This window comes from Budorcas taxicolor, chromosome 15 (assembly GCF_023091745.1).
Source record: "Budorcas taxicolor isolate Tak-1 chromosome 15, Takin1.1, whole genome shotgun sequence".
In the NCBI taxonomy this organism is placed as follows: domain Eukaryota; kingdom Metazoa; phylum Chordata; class Mammalia; order Artiodactyla; family Bovidae; genus Budorcas; species Budorcas taxicolor.
In genome coordinates this window covers 48,804,252-48,829,528 of record NC_068924.1, presented here as the reverse complement: position 1 = coordinate 48,829,528, position 25,277 = coordinate 48,804,252, and the positions used below count along the sequence as shown (strand labels likewise).

Genomic DNA, 25,277 nt, shown 5'->3' with positions numbered 1-25,277 from the left:
GAATGGTCTAGCGGTTTTCCCTACTTTCTTCAACTTGAGCCTGAATTTGGCAATAAGGAGTTCAAGATCTGAGCCACAGTCAGCTCCTGGTCTTGTTTTTGTTGACTGTATATAGCTTTTCCATTTTTGGCTGCAAAGAATATAATCAATCTGATTTCGGTATTGACCATCAGATGATGTCCATGTGTAAAGTCTTCTCTTGTGTTGTTGGAAGAGCGTGTTTGCTATGACCAGTGCATGTTCTTAGCAAAACCCTATTTGTCTTTGCCCTGCTTCATTCTGCATTCCAAGGCCAAATTTGCCTGTTACTCCAGGTGTTTCTTGACTTCCTACTTTTGCATTCCAGTCCCCTATAATGAAAAGGACATCTGTTTTGGGTGTTAGTTCTAAAAGTTCTTGTAGGTCTTCATAAAACTGCTCAACTTCAGCTTCTTCAGTGTTACTGGTTGGGGCATAGACTTGGATTACGTGATATTGAATGGTTTGCCTTGAAGACGAACAGAGATCATTTTTGAGATTGCATCCAAGTACTGCATTTCAGACTCTTTTGTTGACCGTGATGGCTACTCCATTTCTTCTGAGGGATTCCTGCCCTCAGTAGTAGATATAACGGTCATCTGAGTTAAATTCACCCATTCCAGTCCATTTTAGTTCACTGATTCCTAGAATGTCGACGTTCACCCTTGCCATCTCTTGTTTAACCACTTCCAATTTGCCTTGATTCATGGAATTGACATTCCAGGTTCCTATGCAGTATTGCTCTTTACAGCATCAGACCTTGTTTCTATCTCCAGTGACATCCACAGCTGGGTATTGGTTTTGCTTTGGCTTCATCCCTTCATTCTTTCTAGAGTTATTTCTCCACTGATCTCCAGTAGCATATTGGGCACCTACTGACCGGGGGAGTTCCTCTTTCAGTATCCTATCATTTTGCCTTTTCATACTGTTCATGGGGTTCTCAAGGCAAGAATACTGAAGTGGTTTGTCATTCCCTTCTTCAGTGGAGCAGCAGTGGCTGCGCGGGCGTAGGAGCGCCTAGAGGAGCTATCCCACGTTGAAGGTCAGGAAGGGCGGCAGTAAGGAGATACCCCTCATCCAAGGTTAGGAGCAGAGGCTGTGCCTTGCTGGAGCAGCCGTGAAGATACCCCATGCCCAAGGTAAGAGAAACCCAAGTAAGATGGTAGGTGTTGCAAGAGGGCATCAGAGTGCAGACACACTGAAATCATACTCATAGAAAACTAGTCAATCTAATCACACTAGGACCACAGCCTTGTCTAACTCAGTGAAACCAAGCCATGCCTGCGGGGCAACCCAAAACGGGTGGGTCATGGTGGAGAGGTCTGACAGAATGTGGTCCACTGGAGAAGGGAATGGCAAACCACTTCAGTATTTTCAGCATCACTGTGTCTCTAATCAAGGAGTGTCCACTCTGAATCTTGCTAATATGATTCTGAGAAATCTCAAAACCAATCTACAGAGTTATTATGTGGCTCAATAGTCACCTGTCTTCCTTACATCATTTTCATTGTTGAAAGAACATTATTTCTTGAGAATCACATTGCATAAAGATATGCATTTCATTCAAATAAATATTTTTGGCTTCTGCTTGGTAAACTTGTGAACATAACACAGTAATGGCATGCCATGACATCATTCTATAACTTCAAAGAAATTTTATAGACTCTTATCTAGTCAATGATCCTATTCCTTTTTATAGGACCTAAGAATATTCTTTAATTTCTGAAAGAAAAAAAAAGTTCTACTACATTTTGGGGCACAAGTGAGAAGGTGCACTTATAACTAGCTATGCTCACTTTTCATAATGTCTGTTTAGAACCCAGTTTCTTCCAGTTCACTGGCATTTCAGAACAGGAGTCTCTGCATATCTGGCTCTCCATCCGCTTTGACTCCATGTACCTGGTAGCTGTGGTGGGGAATGTCACCATTCTAGCTGTGGTAAGGGTGCAGCATAGCCTGCATCAGCTTTCTGAGCATGTTGGCTATCATTGACCTGGTTCTGTCCAGGCATCTTCCTTGCCATGGCTTTTGACCACTATGTAGCTGTGACACACTCCCTCATACCACAGGGCTCATGCATACTGTAAGGGGATGTTTGGGGCTGGCTGGCTTCTGCTGGGGTGTTCTCTACATTGAATCCCTGCCTCTGATGACTTGCCTGTGGCTGCCCCTTTAGAAAGCCCGTGTCCTCTCCCACTCCTCCTGGGAACCCCTGGCTGTGGTCACCTTGGTAAGTGGTGACAGCAGGGTCAGCAATGTCTGTGGGATGAGCACTGGCTTTATGGACTTGATCCTGGACTCAATGGCCATTGCTGCCTCCTATGTGATGATTTTCAGGACCATGAAGGGGCTGGCTACTCCTGACACCAGGCATAAAACCCTGGGGACATGTGGTTCTCACATTTGTGCTATCTTGATCTTTTACGTTCCCATTGCTGTTTCTTCCCCCATTCACAATTTGGTCATGGACTGCACATTGCAGTCCACACCTTGCTAGCCAACTCCTACCTCCTCATTCCTCCAATCCTCAATCCCACTGTCTATGCTGCCTGCACCAAGCAGATCCAGGAAAGACTTCTCCAAATTCTCAACATAGAAACTAAAATCAAATGAATGATATTCTCTTCTTTTAAATAAGCTCATGGAGGAAGTAAATATGGTAGGCAGCTTCCCATTTGGAAAATTCAGGGAATCTGAGATGTTAGGTCCTGTGTTCTCTGGGTTTTGTAATTCCAAAGGAATGCTAAAAAATAAAGTACAACTCTAAATTCTAAAGGTCAGAGGATTTTTTTTTTAAATTTAAAGTATATTTAAGCCAAAGAAGACAAAACAATGTTACTTGGTGTTTATCACTTATTTAAATTCTTATGAATTAACAAATGGTTTATTAGGTTGTATTGTTCACATTTTATATGCAATAGAGTAGAATATCCTTGCTTAGTTTCTTGAGCTGCTGAGATCAAATGTTTTGGCTGTAGTCTATATAACATTTGTGGTGTCATATAATGTTATATATTTTTCTGTATGTACTTTAATGTGTAAATTAAAAATGAGTCATTTTATCAAAATGGCCTTAGCCTTCAGGAAATGCATCTTCCCATTTACATCTTATCAACTGAGATGCTGCCAAAACTGCTTATATTGATATAAATGAAGAGTTCTAGAAAAGACTTAATTGTATGTCCCACAGCTACAAGGACTACTACTCGCAAAAGAAGGGCCTGGAAAAAGAAAATTAGCTTCATGCAAGGAAGTAAGACAAGATGATTATGTCTTAGCATTGCCTGCATATTTTGCCAGCAGTCTGCTCCCATCAAGTGGCCTGAAGTATGTAAAGGCTCCAAGGAAAGTAAATCTTATCCTTCCCACAGAAACTAACCCTGATCCCACTGTAGGATCCCTGATCACAATAAGCTGGCCTTTAAATGGATCACCAAATAAAGGTATGTGATGTAGCTTTATAGAACATTGACTTTACCCTCCAGATTAAATAGCAGCTCAAGTATCTAGAGAAGGAATAATATATAAGCACTTAGCTACTCATGATTCTAATTCCTATTGTATTTCTCAAAACCACACTGTAGGGGAAGAAACTACTGAACTACACTGCTGATAAGGAAACTGATGTTCCCAGAAGTGATGTGAGTCCAGTTCAGTTGCTCAGTCGTGTCCAACTCTTTGTGATCCCATGGACTGCAACATAACAGGCCTTCCTGTCCATCACTAACTCCCAGAGTTTACCCAAACTCCTGCCCATTAAGTCGGTGATGCCATCCAACCATCTCATCATCTGTCGTCCTTCTCCTCCCGCCTTCGGTCTTTCCCAGCATCAGGGTCTTTTCAAATGAGTCAGCTATTTGCATCAGGTGGGACAAAGTACTGTAGTCTCATGTTCAACACCAGTCCTTACAATGAATATTCAGGACTGATTTCCTTTAGGATGGACTGGTTGGAGCTTGCAGTCCAAGGGACTCTCAAGAGTCTCCAATTAAAATAAATAAATTTATATTATAAAAAACAAACAAACAAAAAAAAGAGTCTTCTCCAACACCACAGTTCAAAAGCATCAATTCTTCAGTGCTCAGCTTTCTTTATAGTCCTACTCTCACATCCATACATGACTACTGGAAAAACCATAGCCTTGACTAGACAGATATTTACTGGCAAAGTAATGTCTCTGCTTTTTAATATGCTGTCTAGATTGGTCATAACTTTTCTTCTGAGGAGTAAGTGTCTTTTAATTTCATGGCTGCAATCACCATCTGCAGTGATTTTAAAGCCCCCCAAAATAAAGTCTGCCACTGTTTCTCCATCGATTTGCCATGAAGTGACGGGACCAATTGCCATGATCTTCGTTTTCTGAATGTTGATCTTTAAGCCAACTTTTCACTCTCCTCCTTCACCTTCATCAAGAGGCTCTTTAGTTCTTCTTCACTGTCTGCCACATATTTCATACATGATATGAAAATAATAGCCTGCTCAGACTACACTTCTATCCCTGGAGTGCTACTCATTTAAGATTTTAGGATGTATATGCAGACATCTAACAACTGGAGGTCGCCATTAACCCCAACATAGAGCTGCTAGAACTTACACAGGACTGGGAAACAGACGTTGGAAGGCACAGACAAAATCTTGTGCATAGCAGGACTCAGGAGAAAGGAGCAGGGACCACACAAGAGACTGATCCAGACTTGCCTGTGAGTGTCCAGGAGTCTCTGGCGGAGGCATGGGTGTGCAGTAGACTGCTGCAGGGTGGGGGCACTGAGTGCAGCAGTGCATGCATGGGACCTTCTGAAGGAGGTCACCATTATCTTCATTACCTGCATCATAGGTAATGTTCCCTCCAGCAGGGAGGGAACACAGGCCCACCCAACAAACAGAAAATTGGATTAAAGATTTACTGAGCATGGTCCTACCCATCAGAACAAGACCCTTTCCACCTCAGTCAGTCTATTCTATCAGGAAGCTTCCATAAGCCTCTTATCCTATTCCATCAGAGGGAAGATAGAATGGAAACCAACATCACAGAAAACTAACCAATCTAATCACATGGACCACAGCCTTGTCTAACTCAGTGAAACTATGAGTCATGCATGTAGGGCCACCCAAGACAGACAGGTCATGGTGGAGAGTTCTGACAAAAAGTGGTCCACTGGAAAAGGAAATGGCAAACCACTTCAGTATTCTTGCCTTGAGAACCCCATGAAGAGTATGAAAAGGCAAAAAGACAGGACAATGAAAGATGAACTCCCCAGGTTGGTAGATGCCCAATAGGCTGCTGGAGATTAGTGGAGAAATAACTCCAGAAAGGATGGAGAGATGGAGCCAAAACAAAAACACCCAGTTGTGAATGTGATTGGTGATGGAAGTAAAGTGAGATGCTGTCAAGAGCAATATTGCTTAGGAACCTGGGATGTTATGTCAATGAATCAAGGCGAATTGAAAGTGGTCAAACAGGAGATGGCAAGAGTGAACATCAACATTTTAGGAATCAGCAAGCTAAAATGAACTAGAATGGGTAAATTTAACTCAGATGACCACTATATCTGCTACTGTGGGCAAGAATCCCTTAGAAGAGCTGGAGTAGCCATCATATTAAGCAAAAGAGTTCAGAACGCAGTATTTGGATGCAATCTCAAAAATGACAGAATGATCTCTGTTCATTTCCAAGGCAAACCATTCAATATCAGAGTAGTCCAGGTTTATGCTCCGACCAGTAATGCTGAAGAAGCTGAAGTTGAACGATTCTATGAAGACCTGCAAGACCTTCTAGAACAGCCAAAAAAGATGTCTTTATCATTTTAGGGGTTCAGTTCAGTTCAGTTCAGTCGCTCAGTTGTGTCCGGCTCTTTGCAATCCCATGAATTGCTGCACGCCAGCCCTCCCTGTCCATCACCAACTCCTGGAGTTCACTCAGACTCACATCCATCGAGTCAGTGATGCCATCCAGCCATCTCATCCTCTGTTGTCCCCTTTTCCTCCTGCCTCCAATCCCTCCCAGCATCAGAGTCTTTTCCAATGAGTCGACTGGAATGCAAAAGTAGGAAGTCAAGAAATACCTGGAGTAATGGGCAAATTTGGCCTTGGGGTACAGAATGAAGCAGGGCAAAGGCTAACAGTTTTTTCAAGTGAATGCATTGGTCATAGCAAACTCCTCTTCCAACAGCACAAGAGAAGACTTTACACATGGACATCACCAGATTGTCAATACCAAAATAAGATTGATTATATTCTTCATAGCCAAAGATGGAAAAGCTCTATACAGCCAGTGAAAACAAGACCGGGAGATGACTGTGGCTCAGATCATGAACTCCTTCTTGCCAAATTCAGACTTAAATTGAAGAAGGTAGGGAAAACCACTAGACCATTCAGGTATAACCTAAATCAAATCCCTTACAACTATACAGTAGAAGTGACAAATAGATTTAAGGGATTAGATCTGATAGAGTGCCTGAAGAACTATGGACCGAGGTTCATGACATTGTACAGGAGGCAGTTTTGAAGACCACCCCCAAGAAAAAGAACTCAAACAAGCAAAATGGCTATCTGAGGAGGCCTTACAAATAGCTGAGAAAAGAAGAAAAGTGAAAAACAAAGGAGAAAAGGAAAGATATAAGCATCTGAATGCAGAGTTCCAAAGAATAGCAAGGAGAGATAAGAAACCCTTCCTCAGCGATCAATGCAAAGAAATAGAGGAAAACAATAGAATGGAAAAGACCAGAAATCTCTTCAAGAAAATTAGAGATACCAAGAGAACATTTCATGCAATGATGAGCACAATAAAGGACAGAAATGGTATGGACCTAACAGAAGCAGAAGATATTAAGCAGAGGTGGTAAGAATACACAGAAGAACTCTACAGAAAAGATATTCACGACTGAGATGACCATGATGGTGTGATCACTCACCTAAAGCCAGACATCCTGGAATGTAAAGTGGACCTTAGGAAGCATTACTACGAACAAAGCTAGTGAAGGTGATGGAATTCTAGTTGAGCTATTTCAAATCCTGAAAGATGATGCTGTGAAAATGCTTCACTCAATACGCCAACAAATTTGGAAAATTCAGCAGCGGCCACAGGACTGGAAAAGGTCCGTTTTCATTCCAATCCCAAAGAAAGGCAATGCCAAAGAATGCTCAAACTACCACACAGTTGCACTCATCTCACATGCTAGCAAAGTAATGCTCAAAATTCTCCAAGCCAGGCTTCAACAATACGTGAACTGTGAACTTCCAAGTGTTCAAGTTGGTTTTAGAAAAGGCAGAGGAGCCAGAGATCAAATTGCGAACATCTACTGGATCATGGAAAAAGCAAGAGAGTTCCAGAAAAACATCTATTTTTGCTTTATTGACTATGCCAAAGCCTTTGACTGTGTGGATCACAATCAACTGTGGAAAATTCTGAAAGAGATGGGAATACCAGACCACCTGACTTGCCTCTTGAGAAACCTATATGCAGGTCAAGAAGCAACAGTTAGAACTGGACATGGAACAACAGACTGGTTCCAAATAGGAAAAGGAGTACATCAAGGCTGTATGTTATTCACCCTGCTATTTAACTCATATGCAGAGTACACCATCAGAAACACTGGGCTGGATGAAGCTCAAGCTGGAATCAAGATTGCTGGGAGAAATATCAATATCCTCAGATATGTAGATGACACCTCCTGTATGGCAGAAAGTGAAGAACTAAAGGCCCTCTTGATGAAAGTTAAAGGAGAGTGAAAAAGTTGGCTTAAAACTCAACATTAAAAAAAACTAAGATCTTGGCACCTGGTCCCATTCAGTTTAGTTCAGTTTCGTCACTCAGTTGTGTCCAACTCTTTGCAACCCCATGAATCGCAGCATGCCAGGCCTCCCTGTCTATCACCAACTCCCAGAGTTTGCCCAAACTCATGCCCATTGAGTCAGTGATGCCATTCAGCCATCTCATCTTCTGTCGTCCCCTTCTCCACCTGCCCTCAATTTTTCCCTGCATCAGGGTCTTTTCAAATGAGTCAACTCTTTGCATAAGGTGGCCAAAGTATTGGAGTTTCAGCCTCTGTCCTTCCAATGATCACCCAGGACTGATCTCCTTGCAGTTCAAGGGAATCTCAAGAGTCTTCTCCAACACCACTGTTCAGTGCTCAGCTTTCTTCACAGTCCAACTCTCACATCCATACATGACCACTGGAAAAAACATAGCCTTGACTAGATGGATTGTTGTTGGCAAGGTAATGTCTCTGCTTTTCAATATGCTATCTAGGTTGGTCATAACTTTTCTTCCAAGGAGTAAACGTCTTTTAATTTCATGGCTGCAGTCACCATCTGCAGTGATTTTGGAGCCCCAAAAGATAAAGTCTGACACTGTTTCCACTGTTTCCCCATCGATTTCCCATGAACTGATGGGACCAGATGCCATGATCTTCGTTTTCTGAATGTTGAGCTTGAAGCCAACTTTTTCACTCTCCTCTTTCACTTTCAGCAAGAGGCTTTTTAGTTCCTCTTCACTTTCTGCCATAAGGGTGGTGTCATCTGCATATCTGAGGTTATTAATACTTCTCCCAGCAATCTTGATTCCAGCTTGTGTTTCATCCAGCCCAGCATTTTGCATGATGTACTCTGCATATAAGTTAAATAAGCAGGGTAACAATATACAGCCTTGATGTACTCCTTTTCCTATTTGGAACCAGTCTGTTGGTCCATGTCCAGTTCTAACTGTTGCTTTCTGACCTGGATATAGGTTTCTCAAGAGGCAGGTCAGGTGGTCTGGTATTCCCATCTCTTTCAGAATTTTCCACAGTTGATTGTGATCCACACAGTCAAAGGCTTTGGCATAGTCAATAAAGCAGAAATAGATGTTTTTCTGGAACTCTCTTGCTTTTTCCATGATCCAGTAGATGTTGGCAATTTGATCTCTGGTTCCTCTGCCTTTTCTAAAACTAGCTTGAACATGTGGAAGTTCACAGTTTATGTATTGCTTAAGCCTGGCTTGCAGAATTTTGAGCATTACTTTACTAGCATGTGAGATGAGTGCAATTGTGTGGTAGTTTGAGCATTCTTTGGCATTGCCTTTCTATGGGATTGGAATGAAAACTGACTTTTTCCAGTCCTGTGGCCACTGCTGAGTTCTCCAAATTTGCTGGCATATTGAGTGCAGCACTTTCACAGCATCATCTTTCAGGATTTGAAATAGCTCAACTGGAATTCCATTACCTCCATTAGCTTTGTTGGTAGTGATGCTTTCTAAGGCCCACTTGACTTCACATTCCAGGATGTCTGGCTCTAGGTGAGTGATCACACGATTGTGATTATCTGGGTCGCGAAGCTCTTTTTTGTACAGTTCTTCTGTGTATTCTTGCCATCTCTTCTTAATATCTTCTGCTTCTGTTAGGTCCCTACCATTTCTGTCCTTTATTGAGCCATCTTTGCATGAAATGTTCCCTTGATGTTCCAAGAAAATCTCTAATTTTCTTGAAGAGATCTCTAGTCTTTCCCATTCTATTGTTTTCCTCTATTTCTTTGCATTGATCGCTGAGGAAGGGTTTCTTATCTCTCCTTGCTATTCTTTGGAACTCTGCATTCAGATGCTTATATCTTTCCTTTTCTCCTTTGCTTTTCGCTTCAACAATACTTCATTAAAAAAAGAGTTAAGAAAGAAAGACCAAGAGGAAGTAACTAGTAAAACTGATAAAATAAAATGACTTGAGTTTGTACTATTTTATGCAAATAAGTTGGAATACCTGGGTGAAACTGATAGCAATACAATAGAGTACAATACAATAAAATACTTTTGATCAAAGTTGTGCTGAAGAAATAAAGCAAAGAACTACTCTCTGGAAAAAGTAATTAATAAGCAGATGATTTCATAGGAGTGTCAAAAGACAAAAGAGAAATTTGCGGAAATAGAAAAATATCCAGTTTTCCCTACATAGAAAATGTTACATTTGTGGCTGAATCTGAGAAAGACTGTGTAGAAAAGGAAAAGGAAACTATAGATGAACTTCCTTATAAATGTTGATACAAAAATATTAATTAAAATATCAGCAAATAGAATCCAACTGCATTATGAAAGCAATCCACCATGAACAAATGGGATTATCCAATGAATGGAAATGTGGTTCAGTTATGTGAAATCCTTCATTTAAATCACCAAATTAACAGATCAAAGGAAAACAATACCATTTTTTCCAGTAAAAAGGCTCTTGCCACCAATTGTCCATAAAGCACTCAAATAAGAACTGATTGTAATTGATATGTGTACTTCATTCCTAAAGCCAGCATCTTACTTAAGGGGTAAATAGTAAACAACTACCATCAAGATCAGAAATAAGGCAAGAGTATTCATTGCCTTAGATTGTGTCTGCTCAGAACCAGATCCTGAGTCGAGAATTTGAAAGGTCAAGTATTACAAAAGTAGTCCATTTTCTGCAGAGTGCCACTGAAGATCATCTCAGTTCAGTTCAGTTCAGTCACTCAGTAGTGTCCGACTCTTTGTGACCCTATGAATTGCAGCACGCCAGGTCTCCCTGTCCATCACCAACTCCACCCAAACCCACATCCATTGAGTCGGTGATGCCATCCAACCATCTCATCCTCTGTCGTCCCCTTCTCTTCCTGCCTTCAATCTTTCCCAGCATCAGTGTCTTTTCAGATGAGTCAGCTTTTCGCATCAGGTGGTCAAAGTATTAGAGTTTGAGCTTTAACATCAGTCCTTCCAATGAATATTCAGGACTGATTTCCTTTAGGATAGACTGGTTGGATCTCCTGGCAGTCCAAGGGACTCTCAAGAGTCTTCTCCAACACCACAGTTCAAAAGCATCAATTCTTCGGCACCCAGCGTTCTTTATAGTCCAACTCTCACATCCATACATGACCACTGGAAAAACCATAGCCTTGACTAGACATGGGAGGGCTTTCTAAAAATGGCTGAATCTAGAGGCCTAAAACTTCACTTTAGGCCTTTCTCTTACCTTCTTTAGATCCTGCTCTTCTCCTCTTCACTGGTCTGGTTCTTTCTATTTTTGTGTTTAATATGTATTTATTTGGTTGCGTCTGGTCTTAGTTGCAGCATGTGGGATCTTTTGTTGCAGTAGACTGACTCTCTAGTTGTGGCAGGCAGGCAGGCTCAGTATTTGCTCCAAGGCATGTGGGATCTTAGTTCTCTGGCCAGGGATAAAACCTGCGACCCCTGCATCTCAAGGGAGATTCTTAATCACAGGACCACGAGGGAAATCCCTGGCCTGGTTCTTTCTTCTGCAGAAGGCTCTGTTCTTCTGGCTGGGAAGATGGCACAGTTCAGTTCAGTTCAGTCACTCAGTCATGTCCGACTCTTTGCAGATGGGGAAACAGTGCAAACAGTGTCAGACTTTATTTTGGGGGGCTCCAAAATCACTGCAGATGGTGACTGTAGCCATGAAATTAAAAGATGCCTACTCCTTGAAAGAAAAGTTATGACCAACCTAGATAGCATATTTAAAAGAAGAGACGTTACTTTACCAACAAAGGTCCATCTAATCAAGGCTATGGTTTTTCAGTGTTCATGTATGGATGTGAGAGTTGGACAGTGAAGAAGGCTGAGTGCTGAAGAATTGATGCTTTTGAACTGTGGTGTTGGAGAAGACTCTTGAGAGTCCCTTGGACTGGAAAGAGATCCAACCAGTCCATACTGAAGGAGATCAGTCCTGAGATTTCTTTGGAGGGAATGATGCTGAAGCTGAAACTCCAGTACTTTGGCTACCTCATGCTAAGAAGATCATCTAGACAGATAATATCTCCCAAGAGGAATAGAAAGCAGGTATGCTGAATATGAGAGGTAATTTAGGTAGACAGCCTAAAGGCTGTTATTTGCATCGTTCCCTTGTCCAGTCTTCTGGATGTAAATATGGTCCCAGGCACATAGGTTTGTAAGTGAACTCTGACATAACCATGTCACAAACAACACTACCTTGAGATCTGCCTCTTAGTTTTTAGTGGAACAGCATTATCAGATCATTCACAGAAGGAAGAGTCTCCTTCCTCAAACACTATCATGCAGTTTGGGGATCCAGAGGTGTGGGATGGTCATGATCAATTAACTTTCCCCAATAATGGGAAAGAAGGGGGGGCTTCACTGGTGACTCAGATGGTAAAGAATCTGCCTGCAATGCAAGAGACCCAGGTTTGATCCCCGGGTCAGGCAGATCCCCTGGAGAAGAGAATGGCAACTCACTCCAGTATCCTTGCCTGGAGAACTCCATGGACAGAGGTACAGTCCATGGGGTCTCAAAGAGTCAGGACCTGACTGACCAAATAACACTTTCACTTTTTCACTTTCAAGAGCAAAAATGGCCATGGTAGTGGCATTAACTCTTTCCTCTTGTAGTAAATGTGAAATTATAGATATGTGGTTATTACTGTATTAGTTATCTTCCCCGTGTAACAAATTAGCCCAAATTAGCAACTTAGACAACAACACTTATTATCTTACAGTTTCTGATTGTCGGTGGGGTGAGGGCAAGAAGGTGGTCAGGAATCAGGAGATGGCTTAACTAGGTGCATCTACCTCAGATTGTCTCACAGGTTGTGATGAAGGTGTTGGCCAGAACAGTAGTCATCTGAAGATTCATTTGGAGGAGGATTTGCTTCCAAGCTCACTCACATGGCTGGTGACAAGCCTCAGAAGATCCACCTCCAGGCTCACTCAGAGATACAATTTCCTTGCCATGTGGATCTCTCCACAGGGCCACCAATAACATGACTGGCTTACCTCAAAACCTCAGAAAGAGTGACAGCAAAACAAAACGGGCAAGTTGGAAGGTGCAGTCTACTGGTAATTTAACCTTCAGAGTTACATTCCACCATTTTTGAAGCTTTCTACTCATTAGAAGTGAATTATTAGGTTGAACCCAAGACTCAGGGCTTCCCTGTTGGCTCAGCGGTAAAGAATACTTTGCCTTCTCCATAACACAGCTAGAAGTATTTAAACAGTGAAGCCCAACATGAGTCCCCAGGCAGAATGCAGGAACTGAACAGAGAAGTGGACTTTGAGATATTAAGTATGCTATCGGTGTGAAGAGTTCTTCAAAAAGCAAAATAAATTATGAGTGTTAGAATTTGAATCGTGACTCCGGTTTACTATTTTTGTAACCTTCTATATACCCTAATTTAATGTATAAAATATAGATGTAATAATGGTAGCTAAGTTCAGAGGGTTGTGAAAATTGAAAGAAATTTTTGAAAAATGTTTAGCAGAGTGCTTGGAATATAACAGGGTTTTACAAATCTAACTAATCTTGGGCCTTCTGTTTTCCTTTCAGAATGCACTCTCTATTCTAACCCTTTAAGCATCCTCTGAGGATTTGAAGAAACAAAGACTCATTAACCATTAGGCATCTGTCTCTCCCTGAAATCTGGAACACTCTAGGGACCAGAGCACAGACAAAAGTCTGTCTCTGGAGGAGTTACAGTGTTTGGCTGCTGGGCAGAGGCCAAGGGAAACTAGGGTGTCCAGGGGAAAAGCAGGATGATAGAGAATCTAAACTGGGAAGAGGGCCCCGTTTAGGCCCCCTCTTGACCTTGGGAGTCAAAAGACCCCCGTGGGAGGTCTTTGAAAGAGACAGCACTCCTCACTGTGCCTCTGTGTTATTCATATTTGATCTTGTGTTGCTTCCCCTGATGGCTCCTGTATAAATCCCCTTTCTTTTGAATGAAAGAAATATGGACCACTATTGGAAGTCAAATAGAGAAAACTCCAGGGATGTGAGTAACTAACCTGGGGACTGGGTGTTGGGCTTGACAAAGTCTCAAAGCAGGGTCACCCTAGAAAGGAGGATATAAGCCTTCAGTGTGTTAGTCACTCAGTTGTGTTTGACTCTTTGCAAACCCATGGACTGTAGCTCGCCAGGTTCCTCTGTCCATGAGATTCTCTAGGCAATAATATTGGGATGGGTTGCCATTTCCTTCTTTAAGGGATCTTCTTGACACAGGAATAGGACTCAGATCTCCTGCATTGTAGGCAGATTCTTTATGAGAAGACCATGAGCCCTCAACCCAACTAAAAAGGGCTGGTCAGGTCTAGTGGGTACTGCTCATACCAAGATCACATCTGGAAGTGACAGGACAATTAGGGAAGGAAAAGGAACAGGAATACATGACTATTTTGGTTCAAAGACAAGAGAGGAAGGGGTAAGTCTAACCTTGAGGTGATGGAGAGAAGGTTTTCAGGGACTGGGGGGTTTGAGAGAATAGAAACTGAGAAGTAGGGCTGATTGGGAGCATGTGCTTTTGGTCATAGAGGAGAGGCATTGTTTATCATAAACACAAAGGTTCCATTCGACTGAACTATGCATTACTACTTTTAGCTTTTGATGTTGTTCAGTCGCTAAGTCCTGTCCAACTCTTTGCAACCCCATGGACTCTAACCTGCCCGGCTCCTCTGTTCATGGGATTTCCCAGGCAAGAATAGTGGAATGGATTGCCATTTCCTTCTCCTGGGGATCTTCCTGGACCAGGGATTGATCAAAGACTCTGCTCCTGCATTGGCAGGTGGATTCCTTACCACTGAGCCACCACAGAAGCATGCTTTTACCTTTAAGACAATTTAAATTTGAATTACTTCCCATCCTTTAAATAGGAATAGAAAAATCTTCATATACCCTATGATTTAGTTAAGTGACTTGTTTTAGTTTTTCTCTAGTGACTTTCCAGATCTTCCTGTGAATGTCTCTGCAAGCTTGAAGGCAGAGACAGGTTCTGGGCTGGAAATGTCTTAGGAGAGATTGGCTAGACCTTTCTGAAAAACAGTGTACTTCAATAACCAGAAAGCAATTGTGTCTGTATATTGATCTGGGTAGTGGCCATGAGGATGTGTTTATGTGCTGACTTTATAAAACTTTATCAAGTACACATCTTCTGTGCATTTTACAGTATGTATATCACATGCTGTGTGCTCAGTAAGTAGCTCAGTTGTGTCTGACTCTTTCAGACCCCATGCACTATAACCCACTAGGCTCCTCTGTCCATGGGAATTTTCTGGGTAAGAATACTGGAGTGAGTTGCCATTTCCTATCCAGGGGATCTTCCCGACCCAGGGATTGAACCCACATCTCTTGCATCTCCTGCATTGGCAGGCAGATTCCTTACCATTGTGCCACCTGGGAAGCCCATGTATATCATACTTCAAAAACTTAACCAAAAATATTAGAGACCAAGCAGTGATGTTAAGTGTTTGGATAGGTCAAGTAAAGACTGAAAAGAAAACACTGGATTGGCAACATGTCATTGATGGAGATGATTGTTGAACTTAGCAAGAAAATTTTCAGGAGCAGTAGATTGAAGAGTAAAAAAAAGGACAACCAAATCAATTATCCTGTCATTTGAAAGGACTAATAATGTATGTAAACATCTAGCAGTGCTAATCAAGAAGGAAAAGGAATGAGGGGAGAAAATCTCTCAAAAACTGAAAGGTATGACTATAATTTGCCAGGGTTAGAGAGAGGAAAGATGGGCAAGCATTAGTTCAGACTGTCCACAGAAGAAAGGAAGATTTATACAGAGCAGAGATGCAGAGAAGACCTTGGATGAGAGGCGAGTTAAGGGAGGAAGAATTCTGGTTCCTCAAACTCTTTCTTTGACTATTTGAGGAATGATGCTCAGCCTTGAGTTTGTAGCATCCAGGAAACATACAGAAATCTTAAGGATATCCTGAAAAACTTTTTTTTAAAACTCTGCATTATTTTTCTACTTCAGAAAGCTTTCCCTTCTCCTCTCATGATCTATCACTGAAGATGTTTCAGTGGCTAGACACAGCAAGGTTCTCTGATCATGAAACATACCATTACATCACTCATTCTGTTTCATTATAAGGCATTTCTTATGTTCAGGGTTTTAGTTTGTCTGTTTAAATAAACTACAGTTTGCAATCATATATATCCCAGAAATATGGCTTTTTAGAAAACTTCAGAGGACTCTCATCAAGGCTGCTGTTGGCACCTCAGTGTGGAATCAGTTAGTGGTAGACACTCTAGGGGATAAATGGAAGGGTAACATATATTTATGTGTTACCTGGTTAGACTTGAGAACCAGGTAAACGTTTGTCTACTGAAATATAATTTTAGTTGCTCCGTCATGTCTGACCCTTTATGACCCCATGGACTGTAGCCTGCCAGGTTCCTCTGTCTATGAGATTTACCCCTTCTCTAGGAGATCTTCCTGACCCAGGGATCAAACCTGGGTCTCCTGCTTTGCAGGTGGATTCTTTACTGTCTAAGCCATGAGGGAAGCCCAATGTTCGTTTAGTGCTTGGCTAAAAAAGAAAATGGTACAGTAGCTGATCGGATTCTGAAACCAGTACTCCATCAATCTTATCTACTTAAATCTTTAGGGAAAAGCCAGTCTGATGAGAAATCCAAGAAGGGTCAAGAATCCAAAATCATTGCAGATAGTGACTGCAGCTATGAAATTAAGACACGTGCTCCTTGGAAGAAAAGCTATGACAAACCTAGACAGCATATTAAAAAGCAGAGACATTACTTTGCCAACAAAGGTCCATATACTCAAAGGTATGGTTTTTCCAATAGTCACGTATGGATGTGAGAGCTGGACCATAAAGTAGGTTGAGTGCTGAAGAATTGATGCTTTTGAACTGTGGTTCTGGAGAAGACTCTTGAGAGTCTCTTGGACTTTAAGCAGGTCAAACCGGTCAACCCTAAAGGAAATAAACCCTGAATATTCATTGGAAGGACTGATGCTAAAGTTGAAGCTCCAATAATTTGGCTACCTGATGTGAAGAGCTGAGTCATTAGAAAAGACCCTGATGCTGGGAAAGATATCAAGCAGGAGGAGAAGGAGATGACAGAGGACAAGATGGTTGGATGGAATCACTGACTCAATGGACATGAGTTTGAGCAAGCTCCAGGAGTTGGTGATGGACAGGGAGGCCTGGTGTGCTGCAGTCCACGGGGTTGCAAACAGTGGGACATGACTGAGCGACTGAACAACAACAAGTGAAGACAGTGTCCAGGGATATGGAAAGTTCTTAGCCTATATGCCCCTGACTGAGGGGAGGGATAGGAGGTGAATGATAACAATAGGCTAGTGTTCAGGGTTAGTAAATAACCACACTTCATATGAGATTGCTTGGAAAGAGTCCTCGGGCTATAAATGACTATTTAAAGTAAACACACTCACACAATTGGTGCGGTAAACCACTAGCTTAATGTCTTGAGAAATGCAATATTAGGGCACTGAGAGGTTGAGGAAGGAAAAGATACAAAATGTTACTTGTTCAATCTTAAGAAGTTTCACACAATTATTAAATATTATGAACTGAACATACAAAAGTAAAACAAAAAACCTTTCTTTTGTTTCTGTTTCATCCATCCATTCATTCAACTGTTTGCTATAATGAGTACATATATCTACTTTTAATGGATGTGTACACAACAGCTGTGGGTCACACTCTTGGCATAAGGGATAAGGTCATGAGCAAGACACACATAACTGAATATAAGAAAATCACAGGTAGAGTACTTAAAAGGTCAATTTAGGTCCCTCTGATGTCAGCATGGATGAGTCCCTCTATGTAATTTAGGTTTGGCATGGGAGGGGTCAGGAAGTAGAGAAGACTTCCCAAAGGATGTAACTCAAGATCTTTGAATAATGATAGAAATTAGTAAGGCAACGAATACTGAGAATGATGGAAGGTAGAGCAGGAAAACTTTGTCACATATCAGTTCCTTAAATCTGTGGCCCACTGAGTTGAGAATAACATCAGGCTCTTTTAACACCAGAGCTGGGAACACGCCATACAGGATTGTATCCTTTTCTTACCTAATTTTATACATTAACAGGAAAGCAGTCTCATCTGTGATGCTGGGGTCACCCTATAACCATACAACAGAAGTTCCTGCCACCTTCATCCTGGTGGGTATCCCAGGTTTGCAGTCCTCACATCTTTGGCTGGCTCTCTCACTGAGCACCATGTATACCACAGCCCTGTTAGGAAACACCCTCATAGTGACCGTCATCTGGGTGGATTCCACTCTACAGGAGCCCATGTACTGCTTCCTGTGTGTTCTGGCTGCCGTGGACATGGTTATGGCCTCCTCGGTGGTGCCCAAGATGGTGAGCATCTTCTCCTCAGGAGACAACGCCATCAGCTTTAATGCTTGTTTCACTCAGATGTATTTTGTCCATGCAGCCACAGCTGTGGAGACGGGGCTGCTGCTGGCCATGGCTTTTGACCGCTATGTGGCCATCTGTAAACCCCTACACTATAAGAGAATTCTCACACCTCGAGTGATGCTGGGAATGAGTGTGACTATCATCATCAGAGATATTATGTCGATGACTCCACTGAGCTGGATGGTGAGTCATCTGCCCTTCTGTGGCTCCAACGTGGTTCTCCATTCCTACTGTGAGCACATGGCTGTGGCCAAGTTGGCTTGTGCTGACCCCAGGCCCAGTAGTCTTTATAGCCTGATTGTTTCCTCCATTATTGTGGGTTCTGATGTGGCCTTTATTGCTGCCTCCTATATCCTGATTCTCCAGACAGTATTCAGTTTGTCCTCAAAGAATGCTCAGTTGAAAGCATTAAGTACATGTGGCTCCCATGTGGGGATTATGGCTCTGTACTACCTGCCTGGGATGGCATCCATCTATGTGGCCTGGCTGGGGGAGGACATAGTGCCTTTGTGCACCCAAGTGCTATTAGCCGACTTCTATCTGATCATCCCACCATCTTTGAACCCCATCATCTATGGCCTAAGGATGAAGCAAATACAGAAGCGAACATGGGGCCTGCTGATTCACTGCCTCTTTAACCACTCCAACTTGGGTTCAGGCACTCAGGCCCTTGAGCAAACCAGACAACTTCAAAGATGCCCTAGCTAACCTGGACAGTTTGGTTCACCTGACACCATACAAGGTCTAAGTAAAGAAGCTGTGAAGTTTAACTTTACCTAACTATTCAATTTTAGCAAGGATGTCAAAGAAAAGATTTATTTTCTGATGAATATAATGGTTTGAATAAACTAGTATTTGAATCAGAGGTAAGTCTGAGCAGAGAATATAGATTTGGATTTTTCCTTCCTTAGATTCTGACCTACATTTCCAATTTAATATCCTACCAGACCCTCTGCAGAAGAAACCAACTGTTGGGTGCAATATCTGATTGATTTTCTCACAACTGTTCTCCTTATATGATTATATGGAAGCAACTGTTAATATATAGTACACTGACCTCTGGGCTATTGATGAATCCACTCAACTTGGATCATGTGCTCATACCTGGAACGGAGTCTGTCTCCAGTCAAAATGGATTCCAGCTTATCTGAGATGATGTAAACTTGGAATCACTGATGGTGGACATTTTCTAACACCTGTGCTTGGAAAGTGAAATCTGTTCAAAAATTGGTTCTTTGGTTCCAATTCATTTTGAACACACAAGTACATCCCTGTTATTATGTACTATAAGATGTACCTCTATTCCCTATGTACCTAGTATTGTACAGGAAGTTGGAATGGTGTCCTAATCACCAGCTTTTTGTTTGTAAACAATGGCAGCTAAGGCAATGTGAGTTTGCTTTTATTTTCTCCTTTCAGAAAGTTTTAATTTCTATAGTCAGCATATGTTAAAGAGAAAGGGATTTCATATGTAAGAGATACATATATTTGACTCTGGTGTATTGGAAAGTCTTAATAAAATATAGTTTCCAAATAAGAGTTGATGGCAAGTTACTGTATCTGTGTCTTAATGTTTCCTTTGTACTGATGGGGAAACAATGCTAATTATAAAATGCATTGAAGATTAAATTTCAAAATGAGCACATAGAACAATGCCTTGTATACATGCTGTGCATACTTTAAAATATACCCAATAATTTGTAATTTCATAATTTTAAGGGCTAGTCATAGGTACTGTTGATATTGTAAACCTGAGTAGATAAGCATGTACAAAGTAACTGTTCCAAAGAGATCTGATGTTCAACCACCTAGCAGCCATCAGGTCAGTTCAGTTCAGTTCAGTCGCTCAGTCATGTCTGACTCTTTGCGACCCCATGAATCGCAGCACGCCAGGCCTCCCTGTCCATCACCAACTCCTGGAGTTCACTCAGACTCATGTCCATTGAGTCAGTGATGACATCCAGCCATCTCATCCTCTATTGTCCCCTTTTCACCCTGCCCCCAATCCCTCCCAGCATCAGAGTCTTTTCCAATGAGTCAACTCTTCGCATGAAGTGGCCAAAGTACTGGAGTTTCAGCTTTAGCATCATTCCTTCCAAAGAAATCCCAGGGTTGATCTCCTTCAGAATGGACTGGTTGGATCTCCTTGCAGTCCAAGGGACTCTCAAGAGTCTTCTCCAACACCACAGTTCAAAAGCATCAATTCTTCGGTGCTCAGCCTTCTTCACAGTCCAACTCTCACATACATACACGACTACTGGAAAAATCATAGCCTTGCTAGATGGACCTTAGTTGGCAAAGTAATGTCTCTGCTTTTGAATATGCTATCTAGGTCAATCATAACTTTTCTTCCAAAGAGTAAGCGTCTTTTAATTTCAACCTAGCAGCCATAGCTTTTCCTAATATTGCTATTATTTACTTGCTTAGAATGAATTCTATTTCTGAAAATCAAACAAGTAGGAATCAATCTCTAAAAATCAGATAAACTTATTTTGGGCCTTGTTTTCTTTTCAGAATATGTGTTATATTCTTCTATTAGTTATCCTCTGAGGAGATGAAACAAACTCTCTTCCACTAAGCACCTGTCTCTCCCTGCAATCTGGAAAGCTCCCTTGGGCCAGAGAACAGGGAAAAATCATTCACTGGAGGAGTTATAGTGTTTGTCTGCTGGGCAGAGGTCAAGGGAAGCTGAGGTGTCCGGGGGAAAAGCAGGGGGACAGAGAATCTGAAGGGAAAGAGGGCTCCCAATGGGAGGGCTCTGAAAGTGGCAACACTCCTCGTCGTGCCTCCAAGTTGTTCAGGTTTGATCTTGTGTTGCTCTTCCTGAAGGGTCTTGTATAAATTCCCCTTCTTTTGGGTGAAAGAACCAGAGGAAGTCAAATAGAGAAAACTCCAGGGATGTGAGTAACTAACCTGGGGACTGGGTGTTGGGCTTGATGAAGTCTCAAAGCCAGGGTCACCCTAGAAAGGAGGATATAAGCAACTCCACTACAAAGGGCTGGCCAGGTCTCATGGGTACTGCTGATACCAAGATCACATGCTGGAAATCATGGGACAACTGGGGAGATAAAAGGAACAGGATATACATGATTATTTTGGTTCAAAGCTGAGAGAGAAAGGGGTGAGTCTAACCTGGATTGAAGGAGAGAGGGTTTTCAGGGACTAACAGGGGTTGAGAGAATAGAAACTGAGCAGTAGGTCTGATTGGGAGCATGTGCTTTTGGTCATAGAGGGGACGCACTGATTTATCATGAACACAAAGGCTCCATTTGACTGAATTATGGATTACTATTTTACCTTAAGACAATTTTCATTTGAATTATTTCCCATCCTTTAAACAGAGACAAAATTTCCTGACATATCCTATGATTTTGTTATTGAGTTAAGTGTCTTGTCTAAGCTTTTCTTTAGTATTGGCTCTCCAGCTATTCAAGCGAATGTCTCTGCAGGGTTGAATGCAGAGGCAGATTGTGGTCTGGAAATGTTTTAGGAGAGCTTGGCCAGAGCTTTCTGAAGAACAGTGCACTTCAAGAACCAGGAAGCAATTGTATTTCTTGATCTTGGTAGTTAGTGGCCATGAGGGTGTGTTCATGTTCTCACAGATAAAACTTAGACTGTCCATTTTACCATATGGATGCTATATTTCAATCAAAAGTTAACCAAAAAATAAGAAGCAGGCAACAGTGTTAATGTTCTGGATAGGTCAAGTAAAATAAAGACTGAAAACACTGTACTGGCAACATGTCAGTGATGGAGGTAATTGTTGGTCTTAGCAAATTTTTTCAGTAGCGGCAGACTGAAGAGTAAGGTAGTGATACATATAAATAGACCCACCAAACCAAATGTTCTGCCAATGGACCAGACCATTAATACATGTAAATCTCCAGCACTGCTAAGCAAGAAGAAAAAGGAATGAGGGAACTAAAGCCTCATAGAAATGAAAAGTATGACCTGTGACAACTTGCCAAGGCTTGAGAGGAGGGATGGGCAGGCACTAGATGAGACTTCTCTCAGAAGAAAGGTAGATTTATACAGGGGGATCCAGAGAGGAAGATCGTGGATCAGAGGTAAATAGCAGGAGGAGCCATTCTGATTCCTTATATTCTCTTCAACTCTTTAAGGAAAGATGCTCAGTCTTGGCTTTATGGCATCCAGGAAACACATAGTAGTCTTAATGATATCCTGAATAATTTTCTTTTCATGCTACACTATTATTCTACTTTAAAAAGCTTTCCTTTATCTTCTCATGATCTTCTCACTGAAGATGTCTCCCCCAGTGGTTATATGCAGTTAGGTTCTCTGACTATAAAACAGAGCTCATTAATTTGTTCAGTCTATTCCATTATAAGGCATTTCTTATGTTTAGGGTGTTGTTTTTTTGTTTCAATAAAGACCATAATTTTCAATTATATCCCATAAGTTTGACTTTTTAGAAAACTTCTGAGGACTCTCATCAAGGTTTCTGTTGGTACCTGGGTGTGGAGTCAATTAGTGGTAGGCTCTGGGTAAAGCATCTGCCTGTGATGTGGAAGATCCAGGTTTGATCCCTGGGTTGGGAAGATCCCCTGGAGAAGGAAATGGCAACACACTCCAGTATTCTTGCCTGGAGAATCCCATGGACAGAGGAGCCTGGTGGCCAACAGTCCACAGGTTGCAAAGAGTTGTACATGACTGAGCGACTACACTTACTTACTTACTCCAGGGGGTAACTGGAAGGGACAAATGTGTGTTGCCTGATTAGCACTGGGAACCAGGTAACTGTTGGTTTAATGCTCTGACTACTGCCATTGATGGGATTCTGAAGTCAGTTCTCCCTCAATCTTACCTACTCAACTTTTTAGGGAGGAGCCAGAAGTGATGAGAAATCCAAGAATGGTCAAGTGAAGACAATGTCCAAGGATCTGGAAAGTTCTTAGCCTTTTAGCCCCTGACTGAAGGAAGGGACAGGAGGAGGTGATAACTAACGACTGGCTAGTCTGGAGGCTTGGGAAATAAGCACTCTTTATTTAAGGTTGCCTGGACACCTGGGAAAGAGTTCTTGGGCTTTATTTGAGTACCGTAAAGTCAACATAGTCACACAATCAGTGTTGCGACCCACTAGCCTGAGGCTCTGAGAGATGTAGTATTAGGGTAGTGGGAGTTTCAGGAAGGAGAAGATGAAAAACCTTACATGTTAAATCTACGAAGTTCATTGTTTCATTCAACAATGATTATATATTAGGAACCGAACATTCAGAACTAAAAGAAACATTCTTTCCTCTGATTTTTCATTCATTCAACTTTTTGCTATTATGAGCACACATATCCTCTCTTAATGGACTTGTGCACAACACATCTGGGTCACACACTTGGTATAATTTATAAGGCCATGAACAAGACACACATGATTGAATACAATAAAGTCACAGGTTTGGTACTGGAATGATCAGTTTAGGTCCCTCAGAGGTAAGCATAGATGAGAGCTCATAAAAGCTTTGAAGCTACCTAATTTAGTTTTGTCATGAGATGGGGCAGGAAGTAAAGAGGACTTCCCAAAGGAGGTAACTCAAGATCTTTGAATAGTGATAGAAATTCATAAGGCAAAGAATACTGAGAATGATGGAAGGTGGAGCAGGAAAACTTTGCCACATGTCAGTTCCTTAAACCTGTGGCCCACTGAGTTGAGAATAACATCAGGCTCTTTTAACACCAGAGCTGGGAACACATCTTACAGGATTGTATCCTTTTCTTACCTAATTTTATACATTAACAGGAAAGCAGTCTCATCTGTGATGATGGGGTCACCCTACAACCATACAATGGAAGTCCCTGCCACCTTCATCCTGGTGGGTATCCCAGGTTTGCAGTCCTCACATCTTTGGCTGGGTCTCTCACTGAGCACCATGTATACCACAGCCCTGTTAGGAAACACCCTCATAGTGACCGTCATCTGGGTGGATTCCACTCTACAGGAGCCCATGTACTGCTTCCTGTGTGTTCTGGCTGCCGTGGACATGGTTATGGTCTCCTCGGTGGTGCCCAAGATGGTGAGCATCTTCTCCTCAGGAGACAACGCCATCAGCTTTAATGCTTGTTTCACTCAGATGTATTTTGTCCATGCAGCCACAGCTGTGGAGACGGGGCTGCTGCTGGCCATGGCTTTTGACCGCTATGTGGCCATCTGTAAGCCCCTACACTATAAGAGAATTCTCACACCTCGAGTGATGCTGGGAATGAGTGTGACCATCACCATCAGAGCGACTGTATTCATGACTCCGCTGAGCTGGATGGTGAGTCATCTGCCCTTCTGTGGCTCCAACGTGGTTCTCCATTCCTACTGTGAGCACATGGCTGTGGCCAAGATGGCTTGTGCTGACCCCAGGCCCAGTAGTCTCTATAGTCTGATTGTTTCCTCCATTATTGTGGGTTCTGATGTGGCCTTTATTGCTGCCTCCTATATCCTGATTCTCCAGACAGTATTCAGTTTGTCCTCAAAGAATGCTCAGTTGAAAGCATTAAGTACATGTGGCTCCCATGTATGTGTTATGGCTCTGTACTACCTGCCTGGGATGGCATCCATCTATGTGGCCTGGCTGGGGGAGGACATAGTGCCTTTGTGCACCCAAGTGCTATTAGCCGACTTCTATCTGATCATCCCACCATCTTTGAACCCCATCATCTATGGCCTAAGGATGAAGCAAATACGGAAGCGAACATGGGGCCTGCTGATTCACTGCCTATTTAACCACTCCAACTTGGGTTCAGGCACTCAGGCCCTTGAGCAAACCAGACAACTTCAAAGATGCCCTAGCTAACCTGGACAGTTTGATTCATCTGACACCATTCACTTCAGTTCAGTTCAGTCACTCAGTCATGTCTGACTCTTTGTGACCCCGTGAATTGCAGCACGCCAGGCCTCCCTGTCCATCACCAGCTCCCGGAGTTCACTCAGACTCACGTCCATCTAGTCAGTGATGCCATCCAGCCATCTCATCCTCTGTCGTCCCCTTCTCCTCCTGCCCCCAATCCCTCCCAGCATCAGAGTCTTTTCCAATGAGTCAACTCTTCTCATGAGGTGCCCAAAGTATTGGAGTTTCAGCTTTAGCATCATTCTTCCAAAGAAATCCCAGGGC

The 25,277-nt window shown here is 42.3% G+C and overlaps 2 protein-coding genes and 1 pseudogene across 2 annotated transcripts; all 3 read left to right on the top strand.

The window, feature by feature from the left end:
• Positions 1-1,806: 1,806 nt before the first annotated feature.
• On the top strand, positions 1,807-2,631 carry LOC128060846 (olfactory receptor 52M1-like; annotated as a pseudogene).
• Positions 2,632-17,829: 15,198 nt separating this feature from the next.
• Positions 17,830-18,873, top strand: LOC128059903 (olfactory receptor 52I1-like). Its single transcript, XM_052652164.1, has one exon. The coding sequence runs from the start codon at positions 17,851-17,853 to the stop codon at positions 18,871-18,873; it is 1,023 nt and encodes a 340-aa protein (XP_052508124.1). The 5' UTR covers positions 17,830-17,850.
• Positions 18,874-23,875: 5,002 nt separating this feature from the next.
• Positions 23,876-24,959, top strand: LOC128059902 (olfactory receptor 52I1-like). The gene has a single exon (XM_052652163.1). It carries the CDS (start codon positions 23,937-23,939, stop codon positions 24,957-24,959), a length of 1,023 nt encoding a protein of 340 aa, XP_052508123.1. The 5' UTR covers positions 23,876-23,936.
• Positions 24,960-25,277: the final 318 nt, after the last annotated feature.